The sequence below is a fragment of the Manacus candei genome, unplaced genomic scaffold (genome assembly GCF_025592945.1).
Source record: "Manacus candei isolate 608988 ecotype Guabito, Panama unplaced genomic scaffold, ASM2559294v1 h1tg000071l, whole genome shotgun sequence".
In the NCBI taxonomy this organism is placed as follows: domain Eukaryota; kingdom Metazoa; phylum Chordata; class Aves; order Passeriformes; family Pipridae; genus Manacus; species Manacus candei.
Genome location: NW_026138119.1, coordinates 773615 through 790232, shown reverse-complemented (window position 1 = coordinate 790232; position 16618 = coordinate 773615). Strand labels below are relative to the sequence as shown.

General features: G+C 46.3%; 1 protein-coding gene across 7 annotated transcripts in view; it reads left to right on the top strand.

Annotated features, from left to right (window-relative positions):
* The first annotated feature begins 1580 nt into the window (after window positions 1–1580).
* The window catches only part of PBX3 (PBX homeobox 3), a 104156-nt gene continuing 89118 nt past the window's right edge, over window positions 1581–16618 (top strand). Inside the window, exons 1-3 of one of the 7 annotated variants that reach the window (XM_051807569.1) lie at window positions 1581–1644; window positions 2111–2698; window positions 3542–3615. In XM_051807569.1, the coding sequence (XP_051663529.1) occupies window positions 2502–2698; window positions 3542–3615 (271 nt within the window). In that variant the 5' untranslated portion in view covers window positions 1581–1644; window positions 2111–2501. Of the gene's footprint in view, window positions 2699–3541; window positions 3616–16618 lie in introns of all 7 variants that reach the window. The other 6 variants (XM_051807570.1, XM_051807572.1, XM_051807571.1 and 3 more) reach the window with 6 other exon arrangements.

The window sequence follows — 16618 nt, the reverse complement described above, 5'->3', positions numbered from 1 at the left end:
AGTCCCTGTGAAGAGCAGGTGACGTTGTCTGGCAGCAGTGGGGGAGTAGGGCAGGCACTGGAGCTGCCCTAGCACAGGGCAGGTCCCAGGGAGCCCCTGGCTGCAGCTGGCAGGGCCCAGAGCTCTGGGATGACTGGACTCAGCCTCACAAAACAGTACAAAAATTCACGCAGCACAGCAGCTTTGTGTGGACATGGTGGGACTGAGCAGGTCCCTGTGGGGTGGGTTGAGCCCAGGGCTGGCCAGGCAGCACCATCCTGTTTGGCTCAGATGCCAGTGGAACTGTCCTTTCTATCTGTGAGACTTTGCACTCGGTCCAAATGCAAACAGATCTGTGAAATATTTGCAATAATACCAATAATAAAATGCCTTTGGAGTAGCAGTGGTAGTAAAGTTGGATGACCCTGAGAATTCATTGGCTCAGACTGGACAATGGTGGGATAATCAAAATGGAAGGCAATTGGAATGTGAATGAACTTGTTAATTGCTAGGAGGAACAGTGAGAGCACAGACTTGTTGACCAGGAGCCATCCCCATTCCTGGTGAGATGGATAAAGCGTTCCAGATCACACAATGGCATGCAGGGCCCGAGTGAAGGTGTGGGGATGTCAGCTGGGATTGAGAGGAGCTGGGAGCTCTGCTTGAGCAACACGGAGCTGGAGGCATCAGCAGACACCCAGGAAGGCCAGACAGGGATGAGGTTTGGACATGGCTCCACTGAAACCATCCGCCACAGATAGAGCGAGTTAAGGATCATTTTAATTGCTACTGTGGCTCTTTATCACAGCTACACGTGGTTTCCCTTCCTTGAGAGGTCTCTGTGGTAACAGCTGTGTTACACACTGTCCAAAGTGTAAAAAAAATGGGTCAGAATTAAAGGAACTGGGTACTTGCATGAGGGGTGTCCCACGAGAGGACAATTTGGGTGGGGTGGCAATGATCTGCAGATAACCCTTCAGAGAATGAAGTGTTAATTACCCTTGGTGCTTGTGCTTTTTTCTGCTCCCATTTCGGGGGTCTGTGCAGATTTGCAAAAAGGTAATTTGAAATTAGCCCCGGCAACGCACGGCCCGAGCTGCTCCGCGGGGCTGCGCTCGGGGCACGGGCGGGCCTGGCACAGCAGCTGCCTCCATCCTGCGCCCGGGCTCCACCGCACGGGCGAAGCTCCGTGGCCGGGCAGCGTTGTGGGAACCGAGCGGAACGGAACCGAACGGGGCCGGGCCGGGCCCAGCGCTCCCAGAGGGGCCGCGCGGCCCCGGCCCGGCGTCACCATGGCAACGGGGGCGGGCCCGGGCCGCGAGCCCCGCCCCGTGACCGTTCGAACAGACCAATCACAAGTTCCTCCGCTGCGGGCGGGGCCTACCCGGGGGCGGGCGGGCGCGGCACCGCCCCGCGCGCGCCCATTGGCCGGCGTCCCACCAGCGCCCGCCCTGGCGCGCGGCGGTTGGCCAGCGCGGCCGTCGCTCCCACGCGAGGCCCCGCCCCCCCGCGCCGCGGGAGCGCGGGCGCCACCGGGCCCGGCGGGAGGAGCGCGGGCGGAGCGGGGCGGGCGGGGCCCGGGCGGGGCGGGGCCGGCGGGGCGGGGCCCGCGCTCCGCTCCCTCTCGCGCGCCGCTCGGCTCCTTCACAGGGTGACACGTCTGCGGTGAGTGAGTGGCGTTGGCAGCCTGTCAATCCCTCACCGGAGCGGCCATCAAACAACATAAAACACGCGCGGGCACCGGGCGCGGGGCTCATAAATTCCGGCGGGCCGATATTTTTGCACATTGCTTTGCAGAGAGTGTGTAATTAATTTTTTTACAGTTCTTTCCCCGTTATTTCCGCTCTTTTCTTTGCACAAGTTCAAACTTTTGATTGCTGCTGTCTCACCCCCGTGCACAGACTTGGGATCGTTTGTTATTTGGGGGGGAGGGCGATTAATTTTTTTTTTCCCCTCTATGATTGTGTTTTCTTGGCTTTTTTTTTATGTTGCAATTTGGGGGTGGGGGTGTTCGCTGGTTTGTTGTGGGTTTTGCTGTTTGCACCCTCTCAACTTCTGAAGGATTTGAAAGCGAGTTTTTTTGATTTTGTATTTAATTTTTTTTTTTTAATTTTGCCTTTTTTCAAAGAAGATTTTTGGACAAGTGGGGAAAGACATAAAAAGCGACAATAAAAATAAAAAGGGGAAAAAAAAAAAGCTTTGGAGGAAGATTGTACCAGGAAAACCTCACAGAAACCTGCTCAGCTCATTTATCCGAGGCACCAATATGATGATGATGAAAGAAGATTGTAACTAAAGAAGAGAGTGATTTACTGCCCTGGGAAGGAGAAGAGAGTGGAATAAACAGCTGAGATCCGGTCAAAACACAAATACTACATTTTTTTTTTTATTGTTTTGTTTGGTTTTTTTTTCTCCCCCTTGTTTTTGTGGTGTGTGTGCAGAGCGCGGTCGGGAGCGCGGCACTGGGACTGAGCGGGGCAGGCGCTGCCGTGACCGCCCGGAGCGCGGCCCGGCCCGGAGCCATGGACGATCAGTCCAGGATGCTGCAGACTCTGGCCGGCGTGAACCTGGCCGGGCACTCGGTGCAGGGGGGCATGGCCCTGCCGCCTCCCCACGGACACGAAGGGGCCGACGGCGACGGCAGGAAGCAGGACATCGGCGACATCCTCCATCAGATCATGACCATCACTGACCAAAGCCTGGATGAGGCACAAGCAAAGTTGGTTTCGTCTAATTAAACCTTGTCCTTTTTTTTAATTATTATTATTATTATTATTATTATTATAGTTTTATTTTTGGTGTGTGTGTGTGGTTTTTGTTTCTCTTCTTCCTGCTCCTCTGCGGAGACCCGGAGTCTCACAATTAAGAGCAACTTCTTGGGGCCGTAGGAGAAATTACCAGCAGCCAAGGCAGAGCCAAAGTTGCTATTTAATGATTTCTTTCCTTAAAAAAAATTAGATATAATAAATGGAGAAGTATGCGATGGTTCTGCCGTTGCTGTGGTGCGCGGGAGGCAGTGGCTGATCCCTGCCCGTTCCCGCTGGACACTGTCCGGTGGACACCGGCCTCTGCGCCGCCGTCTGTCCGTCTGTCTGCCCGGCCGGCCATCCCTAAAAGTACAACTTTGTCCCTTTCTTTCTTTCTTTCTTGTCTCAAAGTGGCGGCAGATGAATTATAAACCTGACTAGATACTGCTGCAGGAGAGGGGTGTGTGTGTGTGAATAAAACCCAAACCAAACCCTGGCTGTATTAAATCACAATAAATACAAAAACAATGTTAACTCTGCACCATCCCCTCCCCCCCATCCTCCTTAATAAATCAGTTCTAATATCGCAGGACGGGGACAAGGTGTGGGGGGTGATTTATCCCCGCGGTTAGGGCGGCGTTTGCACCAAGATAATTCGGTTTAAAAGTGAAGCGGGGTGAGGGAGGGCCCGGCCGCCCCTCGCTGCCCGCGGCCCCGGGACCCCCGGCCGGGGCGCGCGGCCCCAGCGCGGGGCTCGGGAAGGCGCCATGTTGCCGGAGCCCGGCGTTAACCGCTTGTCCTGTGCTCTCTTCAAGGAAACACGCCCTGAACTGCCACAGGATGAAACCCGCCCTGTTCAGCGTCCTCTGCGAGATCAAGGAGAAAACAGGTACGGGCCGCCCGCGCCGCCGCCGCCGCAGCCATCTTAGCGCTGCCGCCTTCCGCCGCCGCCGGGCAGCGCCGCGGCCGCGCTGCCCTCACGGCGCTGCCGGGGGCGGGGGCCGGGCCGGGCCGGGCCGGGCGCGGGGAGCCCCGCGGGGCCGGGGACCCGCCGGCCGGGCCGCTCCGGGGCGGCGGCAGCGCCGTGAAATGGCGCGGGGGGTCCCCCCTCGCCGCCCCCGCGGCCCCGGGGCGCCCGCGCTGCCTTTTGAGCGCCAGACAGCGTGTGAAAGAGTTGTGAGGGCGGTGTGACCGCGGGCTGCAGCCCCGGGCCGGCAGCCCTGTGAGGGCGGGGGGCCGAGCCGACCCCGCGGCGGCCCCGACCCCGCTCTGTGCCCGGCGCGGCTCCGGTGCCTCCCGGGCGCCGGGCTTTTAAACGCCGAAATTCTCAAAAATCGTCTCAAAAGTACAAACAGAATTTTTTTCCTCTACGTTAACGCGACACGAATAAACCCCGTGTTTTTCTTAGGGGCATTTTAGGGGATTTTTTTGCAATTTTTTCACATCGCTGAATTTATAGAGAATTATTTTTTTTTAAAGAAGAAAATTTGCAAAGTATACTGCTTTGTATTATGAAAATAAGGGAATTTTATGATAATAAGAATAATGAGAATAATCACATTTGAGAATAATAAGAACATTTAACAATAAGAAAAACATTCATTATGATCTGGATTTAAAAATAAATAGCCATTTATTCACATATAACTAAAACCATTGCCTGGCTTTTTAGCACTATGTGATCCTCAATCACATTCTGCTTAATTCCACACTGAAAATATAAAACTGGATGAACACAACCCAATGTGAAATCATTGCAAATCTGAGCTGTGGAGCCCGGAGCGTGCGGTTCTCCGTGAATTATGTTGCTTTATGTCCAAAGGTTTCTTTGCTACCGGGGATCCACTTCAGTTCCTGCTGACAGCTAAGCACTAGGGTATTGACTGTGTTGTGAATATTAAGATTGATTCTGCTTTATGTTGCATTATATTACCCAGGATAAGGGGAATGATCCCTCTCCTGCCCTCCCTCCCCACCTACCTATGTTCCGCCTTGATCAGCTCATAAGCCCTTTCCATCCTGCTTTGGCTTGTGTTTGTTTCCTGCCTTTCCCTAAACTTTTTTGCCCATCCTGCTCCGGAGCCAGAAAGCAGCCTGCCCTCGGTGTTCAGACATTTGCAGGAGGCAGATTTCAATTAAGGAGACAGGCGTAGGTCCCGCGGTCACTTTATTTGCAGAGGGCTTAGCCTCGGTGTTTTGAAAGGCAAGTGTAGTCAGCCACATGTCAGAGGTGAGCTTCGAGGAAAGCCCGAGTCCTTTCAGCAGCGGGATTACTGGCACAGGGTGCTTGTGAGGCCGCCGCGGTCTCGCAGGCGAGAGGGAACCTGACAAGAGACTTTCTGATCTGAAACCTTTCGGGGTGTTTCAGTGATAACTTCTAAGTTGAGATCCTGCCTTTATACTGCAAGAAGTCGAGCCAAGTTTGCGAGTTATCTCTTTTGTGAAATCGCTGGGAACCAACAAAGAGTGAAGGCTCTGCCTGCCCAAAGGCGCGCTCCTGCCAGGCCGGCAGCGCGGGAGGGACAGGATTAATGCCCCGGGTGATTGATGGAGATGGATCCACACCCCCACCAAAAACTGTTCCCGGAGGGGGACCTTCACTCAGGGGCTCACAGTTGAGGTGAAATGTCTGTGGAGGCTTTATTTAGCGTGCTAAAGCAAAGAAAATGTGAAAATAAATTGTAGCCTGTTTTCTTTCTGGAAGCTGTTTTCGTAGGGAATGGCTTAAGCAATTCTGAACTGGAAGGACGAGGAAGGGTCTGAGATACAGTTAAAGCAGAGGTGTCCCCCTCCCACTGGGGCTCCTCATTGTCTTGTGGTCCGAGTGCTTAAACCTGCCTCCAGTGGGGTCATGTGCCGGTGTTTAATTCTTCCAGAATTGATCAGAAGCAAAGTTTACCTGGGTGTGGGAATTGCCATGATGGCTTTATTGCTGCCTTCTTCCGAGAGGTGAGGAGAGAGGCTGGAGCCTAGCAGAAAGTGGAGTTGCAGTCATGTCTGCTCAGAAATAAGTCATGCACTATTTAAGTAATTTTTGTATTGAATTATGTATCTATTTACACATTAGTACTTTTCAGTGCAGTCAGTGAGGACTTTGTGAGACCGGCCAGGAGAGAGCACGAGGAGGAATCCTCAGTTTAGTTGGAGCCACTCTGTCACTTCCCCCCAAGGGTTAATGGTTGCATCTCATTTCTGAAAGCCTCACACAGGGTCAGGAGCTGAAGATTTTTATTTTTTCTCCCTGTGAGGTATTTACCATGTACAAAGCAGATCACTGAGTTACTGAATTTAGCCTGACATTTCTTTTTCAACATTTTTAACATTTTCAAAAGTGCTGCATAATACATTTAAGCGCTTTACAGCTATTAATAGTGGTGTGCATTCTGAGAGGCAACCACAAGGTAGCATGGTGTTCGTAAAGAAACTGCCACCCTGGCTTTAATTAGTTCAAAGAAAAATGATGCCAAAGTTCTACCGAAGCCCCTCCAATAAAATAGGAAGATAAGCAGGTGAGCGTCTGGTGACTCTGCTCTGCTGTTTTCCCCATCTCTGGGCTGTCACTGGAGCGGGGAAGTTGCCCGTGCAGTGCACGCTCACATCTGTTGCATACCTGTGTCACAGTCCATCCCCTCACTTCCCGCCAGGAGGAATCAAAAACTGATTTGCACCTTTGGTTTTTTTTAATAGCTCTTCTTTACTGACTAAAATGCCTTCAGATTGGTGATTTGATTAAGCTTCCATTAGGACCTTGCTCTACCTGTGGTCCTGGTTATTCTCATGAAGAAAGAAGTGAAAATATATTAATTCTGGTAGTCTTAAAATGTCCTAGGGAATTGCAATTATTTCCCAATGGAACGACATATTATTAGGTCCTGGATTGTGTTGATAGATGATTTGGGTTTTTGTCTTTAGAAATCACTTGTACAGATAGGATCACACATTTATAAAAACGTCTGAATCCGTGTGCGTATCTGCGTACAAATATACAGTTATTTATTTATTTCCCTAAGTCCAGCAGCAACAATGATAGCTGCCAACCAACCCCGAATTTACTGTCACCACCACCCCTAAATAGCATTCATTTCCTAGTAAAGCCTAATGGCATACATGATGGTTTGCCAGATTTGTGGCCTTTGTGAGGCTTATAAGCAGGACTGACTTGGGAAGATCATAAAACTTAATGAACTTCTCGACTGCAGGAGGTGTCCGCAGGGGAAGCAAAAGGCCTGCTCGGCTGCTCGGGCTGCTGCAACTATTTTTTATGTCTAAAGAGAGAGGAGGAAAATGTTCATTAAGAATGTTCTCCCCTTACTCAGAATTTTGTTTCAAACAATGAAAAAAAAAAAGCTCTGAAAACCAAACAACTTGTGCCGTTAACCACGGGGTTAATTCCTTGCTGTTCCTGTGTAAGCTAAAACCTTTATTTTTATTGCTACAACTGTAAATAGCTGTGCACTGCCGTCCCAGTGATTAAAGGGCTGCATCGGGCCCTGCCTGGCTGCAAAGCTCCTTATTGATGACATGGCCCAACTCCTCAGGAACGCCCCTTGTCAATATGCTGCAGAGTCTGTAACCCGCGGCGAGGGGACTCCTTGGAGCAGCACTGGCTTTGCCTTGGCTCTGGCAGAGCTGGAAAATGTTAACCCCTGTCGGCACCGCGGGGATGTAAAAATCCAGTCACAGCACTCTGCCCTTGCACTGCACAAATTTCAACTTCTCAGTGTTTGTAAACTATCATTTAGTGACAACAACTCGCAATAATACACGATAACCCACAATCCTGGCAATCCTGCTGGAACACAAGGGGATTCAGATGGAACAATGAAATGGCACTGATAGCATACATATATATGTGTGTGCGTGTGTGTGTGTTGGCTATTTTCTAAATATCAGCTGTGATGTTATTGTTACTTCCTTTAGCTGCTTAAAATATTTATGTGCAGTCCTGACGTTTATTTCGAGCTGCTAAATACATATTCTGCTGTGCCCTGACTACCTGAGGAAGTCAGTGCTGTGTGTTTATGTGCGTCCAGCTCAGCTTAAATTATTTAGCTTTTGTTTCCCTTCTCATGCTACAGTACCAAGGTTTGTCACCGACCCAGTGGTTGTACTTCTGAATGTTTTTTTTTTAATTGCCAGCAGATGTATTACAAATGATGCCGTGCAGCAGAACGTTTGGTTGTTTGCACTGTCCTTATGGCAATGACATTGCTTTTCTTCATAAATGTCTTACTAGGAAAAAATAAATTGAATAAAGTGTCTTGACTGTCGTTTGGTCATCTGTTTCCGACACATTAATTATCAGCAGCCTAGTTCTGTGGTGGATTTCTACCAGGGCACTTCTCTGGTTGAGAAAATGGGGATTTGGTGATTATGGGCATTAGAGAAATTCGTGATATTTAGTCTTACAGAACCTGTGACTGTACTTACCTTCAGTGCTTCGCTGGTGCTCCTTGCTGCATTTAAAAATCCATCTTTACCTGGAGTACTGGGATCAGTGGTTCCTGAGAATTTTTTTTGCCCTCTGTAGAGGATAAATTTGGCCCTACCTGTCAATACTAATTTAACCAGAAGCAGTGATTTATTTTATTTTATAGCTATCTTTCATGTCCTTCCAATCTACCTTTGAATTCGACATTTGCTTGCTTATCTGAAAATATCAAATTATAGGAGTTACCGTGTGGTGTATTTTAGGATGCTTGCTGTAAGTTAAGGAATTTTTGCATTCAGAGATAAATTATTATCATGGCATGTAGGGAATGCAAAACAGCCCTTTTTTTTTTTTTTTACAGGATTTAACACATTTATCAAGGTCTGTTCCTGCAGCTTTCAATAGAAAAGTTGTATGATACGGATATTATGCTGTCTTTTTTCAATTTAAACATTGATTTGTGTGAAACATTAATATAATGATATTTGCAGTCTACCGTAGACAAATATAAGCAGAATTAGACATTCTAAATTGTTACAAATGTAACGCAATATTTAAATCCGGGTGAAGGCTGTATTAATGATTACGGAGCGGAGCGCACAGCAGTCCGGTTTGGATCTGCCCTCGGATTTTAGGCTGTTTTTCAATTCCTTGCACATCGTGCACATGATGGTTCGATGAATATTTTTATGAACAGCAGGAATGAATGTGAATCCGTGCGCGAGCGAGCCCAAAGCAGCGGAGCCCCGAGCGGAGTTGCGGTCCCGGCGTGGCAGTGGAATTAGCTGGAGCTGTCGGAGGGCCGGGATTGACACCCTGAGAAGAATGCTTTGTTTGTTTGCTCAGCAGTCATGTTTAATGCTCTTCGCTTATCAAGGTGATCAGCATGGTTCAGATAACACATGCCTGACACCGCCTGCCTTTTCTCACCAGCGTGTTGACCTTTTGTCACGTTTGCTTTTCTCTGGTAGGCAATGCCTGGCTTTAAGTGTGAATGGAGTAAATAATTCACATCAATATTTAATATAAATTATTAAAGTTTCTGTCAGCTCTTACAGTTCATGGTTTTATAGAGTTGGAGTAGTTCATCAGCCAAACAGATGAATTGTGCAGCCCAGCTGGACATTAGAGCTCCTCCATAGTGCTGCCGGGACCGGGGGAGGAAGCGGGGATTTAAATAGGAAAGGTAATGCAGCCTGGTCCTTGAACACTATATATTTTTCAGGAGTGCACATTCTTCAGGAAGGCTCAAAGTACCAGATAAATATCCAGCGTAATTTATTTTGTTATTCCTATACTTTTTTCCCCCCTTCATGTTGCAAACAGAAATGCAGAAAATCCCACTGACTCTGGCTTTTCTTCTACTCTTTGTTACTGGCCTTCCCTTGGTGCTCCAGCCCCTTCCTGGGCTGAGGCTGGGAGTATGAGGGTTGAGGGGTAGGGTTTGGGTGTTGGTTTTTTTTTTCCTGTATGTTCTTTTTCTCTTTTTAAAGACTGATGTGGAGCACTAAGGTAATGAAGTTTCAGAGGTTTTTAGACCTTGTTTATAAATTATAATTTGTATTTTGCAAAGTGACCTGTGATTGAATGTAGAATCTGAAAATATTTTTTAGAGGGGAAAAGCTCTGATCTCTGATTGTAACATCTCAGACGTGTTTATTGCGTCAGGAATCGGATAAAAATAGCATGTTTTGCATAAAAGCATATAGTAAAAGTCATTATGCATGTACTTTAATTTTATACTCTCTTAGGTGTTTCAGTTCTTTTGTTCATGATCAGTTCAGTGTGTGTTGCACAGTCATATGGATTGTAACAATGTGAATCACTGAATATCCCGCATCCTACGAATCCATCACCTGGAAGGGGGGTGCGTTTGTATCATGTGTTTACAGGTCAAACCCTTTTGCTATACTTCAGTAATGCATCAACATTTTAAGCCAGTCTCTCATTCTTCATTGTCCAGCAGGTGGCTTTGTCATAGATTATTTAATTTTTAATCATTTATTGTAAGCAGAAAATGGAATTTAATAATAATATCCTGACAGCATTTTTTAAAAGAACAACAGTTTTCCAGTGTGTCTGTGGTGTACGACGGGGTCAATGGAAGCATCTAGAGAGCTTCAAGTACACAATCTAAATTAAGATTCTAAACAGGCATTACAGATGCTGGTAACTTTGGCAATTATCATTTTGTTTGGTGAACAGTAGTAAAACAGTGTGCGGTAAAAGTGTTTAGAGAGAGAGGATAAATAAATTGAACAGTTTTGCAATGCAAAGTGGTTTGTGGTGTTTTTGAGGATTTCTTGGCTCTTGCTTAACTGCTATTGTGAAGCCTGGAGCAGATTTTCCCATTGCTAATGCCCTAGAAGTATTAATTCACTTTGATATGCTAATTAGAGGGCATTATGCAAGAAATGAGATTAAGTGGCAGCATGAAGCCATTTGCCTGTCAGTAAATTGAGAGCTTTAGCATCAGGAGGAGCTTTGTTTTTTCTGAGTTTCTCTTGGTTTTGCATATAAATAAAATTGATTGAAAGGTCTAGAGAAGCTTCTAGAACATTGGTGGTTCTTTTTCTCCTTCTATGATTATTTAAACTTCATGTTAAAGCCTTTCTCTGAATATTAATTGATCTAATGGGAGATACTGAACATGAAGAATTTCATTGTATTCTCAGTTACTGTATCTTAACAAAAGGAAAGTATTAGAATTCTTTGTGTCATCTGATTTTTGTGGGATTATTTTAGATATATCTTACAGCTTTGTATTCTAACCTCTCTGCCTGCTCACAGCTCCTGTGCTGAGAACTGTACCTGTGTGGAGGTAGTTGTGCCAGTTCTGCAGGTTTTGGGATTGGGATAACGAGGGCCCAACCAGCTGAAGGCAAATGGAAGGCTTGGATTCCTGGCCAATAGGGCTGTGACCATTTGTCACCCCCACTCACCCACAGCGTTTCTGATGCAAATCACACGTGTATTTTCCTTCCTTTAGGAAGGAAGGGGTTGTAATATTGACCATAGATTTTATTCAACTGCCAGAAATTGTGTTAAAGTAACATTAAGGGATTGACTTACAGCCATAAGAGCGAGGAAATTTGGAGTTAATAGTTAAACTCTGCCCTTAACTCAACTCATTGAACCTATTTATTAGAGCATATATGATACATAAGATCACTGTGCTGAGACCTCTGCAGTAGCAGGACACTCCAGGATGGCTCAAGGATGAGAGGTTCTGATCTAGTTCAGATTTTCCTCTGTTTTTTGGGGGGTTGGGGGGATTTTTTGTGTGTGTTGTTTTCATTCAGCCTCAGAATTGCTTTACTACAGTTTTGTGATTAGTTTTCTTTTTAGAGTCCTGTTTAAAAAAAAATCAGAGAAATAATTCTGGAATTTGAACATAAATTTATCAAAAAATAAACCCAGAGCAAACCCAACCCAAGCCTCTCTAGTCCTCTTTGCCTGAGCGTGGCAGAACGTTGGCTGTTTGAGTGCCCATCTCCTGCACAGATCGTTGTCGCAAAGTCAATCAGGGGAGCAGTGCTGGAGTGACAGTGCTTGTTATGAGCCCCAATAGTTATTTTAAAGAAAGGAAAAAGGATAAAGAAATGCCCGAGAGCTGCGTGCGGGGGCTGTTCATGCTGGATGCACATGCTCTCCCTGATCCTGGCAGCTGAAGTCTATCACTGTTGGGAAATTTTTAACATGAACCACATGAGACACAAACCACGGCGGTTTCCCCGCAGCCACAGGGGCTTTCACGTCAGCGCAGGACAACTGGCACGTGCGCTGCGGGTCCCTGCCCGCCGTCCCTGCCCTCGGCGCCCGCAGCCCCCAACAAAGGGGCCGTGGTGTGGTTTTCATGGGAAGCGTGATGGCCCTGGTCGCCCGCAGCTCCCCAGAGCTCGGCCCAAAGAATCCCATCAGGAATTTATAACCCAAAACTTTAGTTGTCATAGTGAACCTTTTTGATACTGGGAGGAACAAAACATCACCCGACACTGCGAAGTCAGTTCTCACAGGCAGCAAAAGGAAGTGTTGCTGGGCTCCAGCTGCTCATTTGGGGCTTCAGATTGTTGAACAAAAGAACTAAGTAATGAAAATGTTCTGAGGCCAACCTTAACTTTCCCAGTACCAGTAGGTCCTGATGGCGTTGTTTCGGCAGGAGGCGGTGCTGGAGAGGAAATCCTGGCATTGCTGGTTTGAGTACTGGTGCTGCTGTTGATTTGGGTAGAAACTTTCCTTGCACTTTAGTGAGCAGGGATGCGGTGACCTTGGAGCAGCCCCGGAGCTCGGCCATCACGTCATGGATGCAAATGCAAGAGCTCACTTGTCCTGTCTCTAAAATGGGAATATTATCCATCAGATTTTTTAGTGAAGGTTGTGTTGAGTTGGTGCTGTGTGTTAAAAAGAAATATTTTTATCAAGTATTGGGTCTAATTAAAATTGTTACAGAAGAGGTAATCTATCAACACTATTTACAGTATCCACTTTGTTCCAGTCGTGGTGAGCCGCAGCCATCTTGCCTCATGGAGATGAAGAGATTAGGCATTCTTTAGACTTCTCCTTTTCTTGGCTTTAATCAGGAATGTTTGTTTTTCTAATCCATGGTTAGACCTCTGGCAAAAGGGTATTGCCTTGGTGGCTGGTTTGCTCAGTACAGAAAGGGACCGTTTGCTCCCGTTGCTGGGGATCGGCGCTTCCCTTGCGTGGTGGCTGTTTGAGGCAGGATGGCACACTCAAAAGGCTGTTTCAAACACATTTTCATATATTTGTTGATTAAAGAAGGAAGTGTGCTTTTACTGAGGTTTGTAATTACAGAACACCCAAATGTTTGCTTATTTTCTTTCATGCGAGATCCTGGGAGCATGATTGACTGTCACTAGTAAGAACAAGTTACAGTAGATTGTGCAATGATTCTTATTTGACTTCAAGGATGTATTTATTACCATTTTTGAACAAATTATACTAACATGAAAAGTTGTGGAAATGATTGTGCACTAGATAAGGTGATACATTACAGGAGTGGTTGGGTTTATGGAGCTTTATGCTGAGGTTTTCTCAGAAATTATAGCACAGTCCTGTCACTATAAAACCTGGAGATACACTTGGTAATAACATGCAGTGGAGGGATTTTTAGGATTTCACTTGTTATTCAAATAGAGTGGAAAGTATCAGTTTTTCTACCTCATATTTCTTTCCTTTGTTGCACTGGGTGAAGAGGGGAAAGCAAGCCCATGGACGGCAGAGTGGGCACTGGGGTGTGGGCACCACAGCCCTGCTGGGTCCTGCCGGCGCCGCCAGCTCCGGTGCCATGGGGCTGGGGAAGGTTTTGGCACTGTTGGCAGCTCCCTGGGCACCCAGCACTGACACAGGATGCTGCAGGAGATTTGCCCTCCATAGGCAGCTGAGGATTTTTTTTGTGAATTATTTCTTACTTCCCCTCCACTTGTTAGGGCAGTGACGTGATATCGATATGGAGCTTGGGAACTTATTGACTTGTTGGTTCTTGACCTTTTGACTGTGACCAAGTATAGAAATTGAATGTCTGAAAATTAAATGATAGACTCTCTATACATAAATTCTTGGATGTCAGTGTATTACATGAACTAATTTCGGTTTACCTAAATTTATGGTATTTTGTGTTCAATAAAGGAAATATTTCTTCCTTTCAATATACCCAGAGTCTAATAATATTGTAGTTGCTAGCACTAAACAAATCCATTTCCTTTTACTGACTGATTATCATAACAGCTGCTGTTTAATCACCGAGACTGTTATGTAACTTTTACATCTCTAATATTTTGGAGAGGAGCAAGCGGCATCGTCTTGCAGCGTAAGGGTCTGATGTCATCGGTGCTGAACCGCACGACTGCGTTCTGTGGGACTCCAGACTCGAGTTCTTATTTAGTTTAGTCATATTTAATGGGCTGGGAACACTTGCTGAGCAAACTGCCTGCTGGAAAGGAGACCCAAAATAACACACAGTTCGCGTCCTGTTTTCTATGAAACAAGAGACGGGCATTTGTTTTTCATTTGTTTTTCCGCCCTAGAACTGCTGGGAGTGCCGTGCACCGGCCGCTCGTGTCCGATGGAATCAGCTCATTGCTCCGCACGTGCAGGGAGGGCGAGCGGCGCTCCGGCTTTGTGGCCGAGAGAGACTCGGGCCTCCAAACCGGGGTGACAGGGCTGGGAATATTGTTCTCTCCGAGTGCCGCAATAAGGCTGTGGTCAGCACTAATGTAAATATTTGTACAACAACCATGTTCTACAGCCTCCGATTTAATGGTAAAAATCTGCCCTGAACGCCTGGGTAAATATATGCTGAGAACAGACGCCCATTCACTGGAGAAACAATTGACTTTAGGTTCTTTGTTGTTAAAGTGGCCCCCAGCGATCGGCTGCGAGCGGCAGATACGGCGGCGCGGGCGCCGGCGGGCCGGCGGCTCCGGGCAGTGCCCGGCGCGGGGAGCGCGCAGCGCCCGCTCCGCTCCGCACGGGAAGGGAACTTGTCAATGGAAGAAAAAGAACTGTAATCGCACATTTACATATGCTCCTAATTGTTGATTTGGGGATTTTCTATGAATATGGCTTCACAAAACAGATGCTGTTTAAGAAAAGGGGGAACATAATTTTGTGGGCAATGAATTAAGTGTTTTTGTGGCCCTCTCATCCGTAGCTAGGAGCAGTTTGTGGACCGCGTCTGTGAACGCCGCTCATAATTGTTTTTCACACATAAGTTATGCAAATGAGCTTTTATGGCAACTGGCATAACAATTAGCATCCTCCAGCAATATTTTAGCAGGTTAATTGCAAAATTTCTAAATTGTACATCTGACTTGTTAATTAGGCATGACAGAGGTGGTAAAATAGTTATCTTCAGGCAGTGGCAGCCAGGAGCTGCTTGAAATGCAAAGAGCAAGGATTGATTGGATTTGAGGGTTACAATTGTGGGAGCACTGCTGTTGTCAAGTGCCGCTGAGCAGCTCTGCTCCATCGGCTGCCTCAGAGCAAGAACCACGTTGGTGCTGAGAGGATCCTGCCAGTTACAAATCTGCTTTATTTAACTCTGAAACTCTCCAAATCCCGGCTGCAGGAAGCGCCCAGCTCCTGCCTGTTCCTCCGTCTCAGGCCCACGGCAAGGGGAAATCACGGACCTGAAGTTGTAATTTTGATTTTATTTACAAATAGGCCTGAAAGTTCAGCTGCTGGCACAGATCAGCAAACACAGTTGTTTTTCAGGTAAAAATGTTGTTGCCCATCCCTACCATGTGCTGAGAATTCTGCCTTTACTTCCCTTAAATTGCAACCTTTGCTGCCCAGTGTTTTCGGATGGTGTTGGTTGCATTTTGTAAGCTTTACTTCCTCAGCTTATTTCTCTTAGATCCTTGCTCCCGTATGTCTTTGTGTGTCTTATAATATTAATCATATTAAAATACAAAACCCCATGCTATTTGCAATAATCCTTTTTTAGGCTCTCAGAGGTATGTCTGGATGATTTAAACAAGATTGGAACACGCAAGTCTTCATCCTGGGAGCGTGTTCCAAACATCCCCCAACGCTGCCTGGAGCAGATGAGGGTGTGCTCAGCAGAGGTGCAGCCTCTTGAGTCACATCAGCTCAATTGGCCAGTGCAGGATTCTTCTAAATACAGTTTACTGTCTTCGACTTCCGATTTTGATGTAATATGCAGATTTGTGGGCTAGTTTAATATTTAATAAGTTAAAAGGTGATAACAAACAGGGAAAAAAAAAAAAAGCCACTGAACAAGTACCTCTGGGAGCCAGAGCAGTTGTTGGCGCGCTGTGAGCTGTGTGTGGCTGTGCCATTTGTCTGGGCTTTGCTGGGGGACTTTATTTTGTGACTTAAATAAAGTCAATCACATTTGAGTACCGATATAGTACCTGTAAGCAAAAAGAGAATCAGCTCGAGCACATGTGGAATTTCATGTCCTCTGTTTTCTCTATATGCATTCTCTTGATTTAGCCACATGGTTTTTAAAATTGGGATGTTATATTTTCATTTAAAAAGTAAATGTTCCTGCATGCATAACTGTTCTAATATTTTACATTTTCTTGTGACATGTGTATATGGAGTAAGTGCCATTTATGATATGTTGTCATCAATAATTTTGTCACAGAGAATAAAAGCCTTTAAACTCATCCACCCACTGGAACGTTTTATCATATTTATTTTAAGAGATATGAAATTAGCAGAACAATTGAGCTCTTTGTATATGGGAGATGCAAATGTAACTGAATATTTACCTTTAATGAAGGGCAGCATAAATATCTCAGTATCAATAAATTATATGCAGTAGCAGAATATTCCATAGACATCTAATAAATAGTTCCTTTTTTCTCCTGGATTCCTTAACTGCATTGTCTTTTAGGATAGTCGAATTTACAGTACACAGTGAAATTAAATGTTGGTTAACTTTTGGAAATGATCCGTCATAATTGGAAAA